Source organism: Austrofundulus limnaeus, unplaced genomic scaffold, assembly GCF_001266775.1.
Source record: "Austrofundulus limnaeus strain Quisiro unplaced genomic scaffold, Austrofundulus_limnaeus-1.0 Scaffold5328, whole genome shotgun sequence".
NCBI lineage: Eukaryota > Metazoa > Chordata > Actinopteri > Cyprinodontiformes > Rivulidae > Austrofundulus > Austrofundulus limnaeus.
The window spans coordinates 1-1,318 of NW_013957730.1; the positions used below are offsets into that span (position 1 = coordinate 1).

A 1,318-nucleotide genomic window follows, 5' to 3' on the forward strand; every position below is an offset into this window, starting at 1 on the left:
AGATAATTAGTTATTTGCAGTACTGCATTTTAATTTTAGAAAGCACAAGTCCGCTTATGAATTATAAAGATTAGTAAGACCACTAAAGCGCAAATGAAATATTTAGGTCTGCAGTTAGCTGCGCTTTAGCAGACTGGTGCCCACCACTGGGTTTGGTTTATGTAAATGAGGTGGTAGTTCCTGCCCATGCTGTAGTGTCGCATTTCACAAAAAACTCAACCACAGTGACTTCCATCCTTCTTACTTAGAAAACAAAACTTACGAACATTCAAAAGCGAGAAAACATCATTGTTTAATGTTTAAATGAATTGTAAACCACTTCATGTGGAACAATTGGAGTTTTTGTTATTTTTTTATTACCGTTTCCTGACACATCTCCAGCACATCAGGTTGACCACAATCACTGTGAAGATGGTAACTGTGAACACAATCACGATGACCAAGCCGACTAAAGGGGACAGAAAGGAAAAAACAAAAACAGTTACTTCTTGGTTAGTTTAAGTCGAAATTAAATAATGAGGTTTAAACTAATTTCCTTACACTACAAAAACTGTCCATGTAACCANATTTATTGCAGTGTAGAGGTTTAATGTAAAGAAAAGGTTTGCAGCAAGCGATGAACCTGCAGGAGAAGCAGGCTGGGAGAAGATCTGTCTCCCTCGTGGTCCTTCTCCTGCAGAGTTGGATGCAGTCAGCTGTAGAATCAGAACTCCATCTGGACACTTCAGCAGTTTCTCTCTTGGACTGGATCCAGACACAGTAACTGCAGGTAAATAAAGGAGAGGGATGGTTTATTTTTGCTAATGTAGCACAATTAGTGATTCTTTTCAATGTTGAACTTTCAGTTTTGCAGTTAGGTAAGGAAAAAGGCTACTGTATGTTAGTTTTAGCAAAAGTGCACAAGTCACTTCCCTTGTGCTGTTTAAGATTAAGATTCATACTGAAACTGGACTCCTCTGTTGTAATGAGCCACAAATAAAACTGATCTACAGACCATGAAGAAACATCCACTTAACACAAAACTGAAAACACTTTATCTAAATTAAAGTCTAAAAGTCTGTTTTAAAATGATTTTTTAGAATTACAAAAACTCATTTCGAATTTACTCACCCACAAATTTATTCATAAGTCATATTTTGATGCATAATTTTTGCTCACCACTAGAAAAGATGAATGATAATATAATTGCTTGTGTCTGTGTTTACAGGTCTGTTTTAATATTTACAGCAATGAACTGGATTTTGATTAAACTCTTAAAGGGAACTCCACATCTAATCACCGATTCTGTTCATTACTTTCATGGACAGAATTTCTAGGA

At 36.0% G+C, this 1,318-nt stretch overlaps 1 protein-coding gene across 1 annotated transcript; it reads right to left on the reverse strand.

The window, feature by feature from the left end:
* Positions 1–353: 353 nt before the first annotated feature.
* Positions 354–763, reverse strand: LOC106512271 (leukemia inhibitory factor receptor; the record flags this gene model as incomplete). The annotated part of the gene is given in 2 exon segments (XM_014000931.1): positions 354–448; positions 623–763. Coding segments are annotated over 2 exon segments (233 nt in total), but the record flags the coding sequence as incomplete, so codon positions are not given.
* Between the last annotated feature and the right edge of the window lie 555 nt (positions 764–1,318).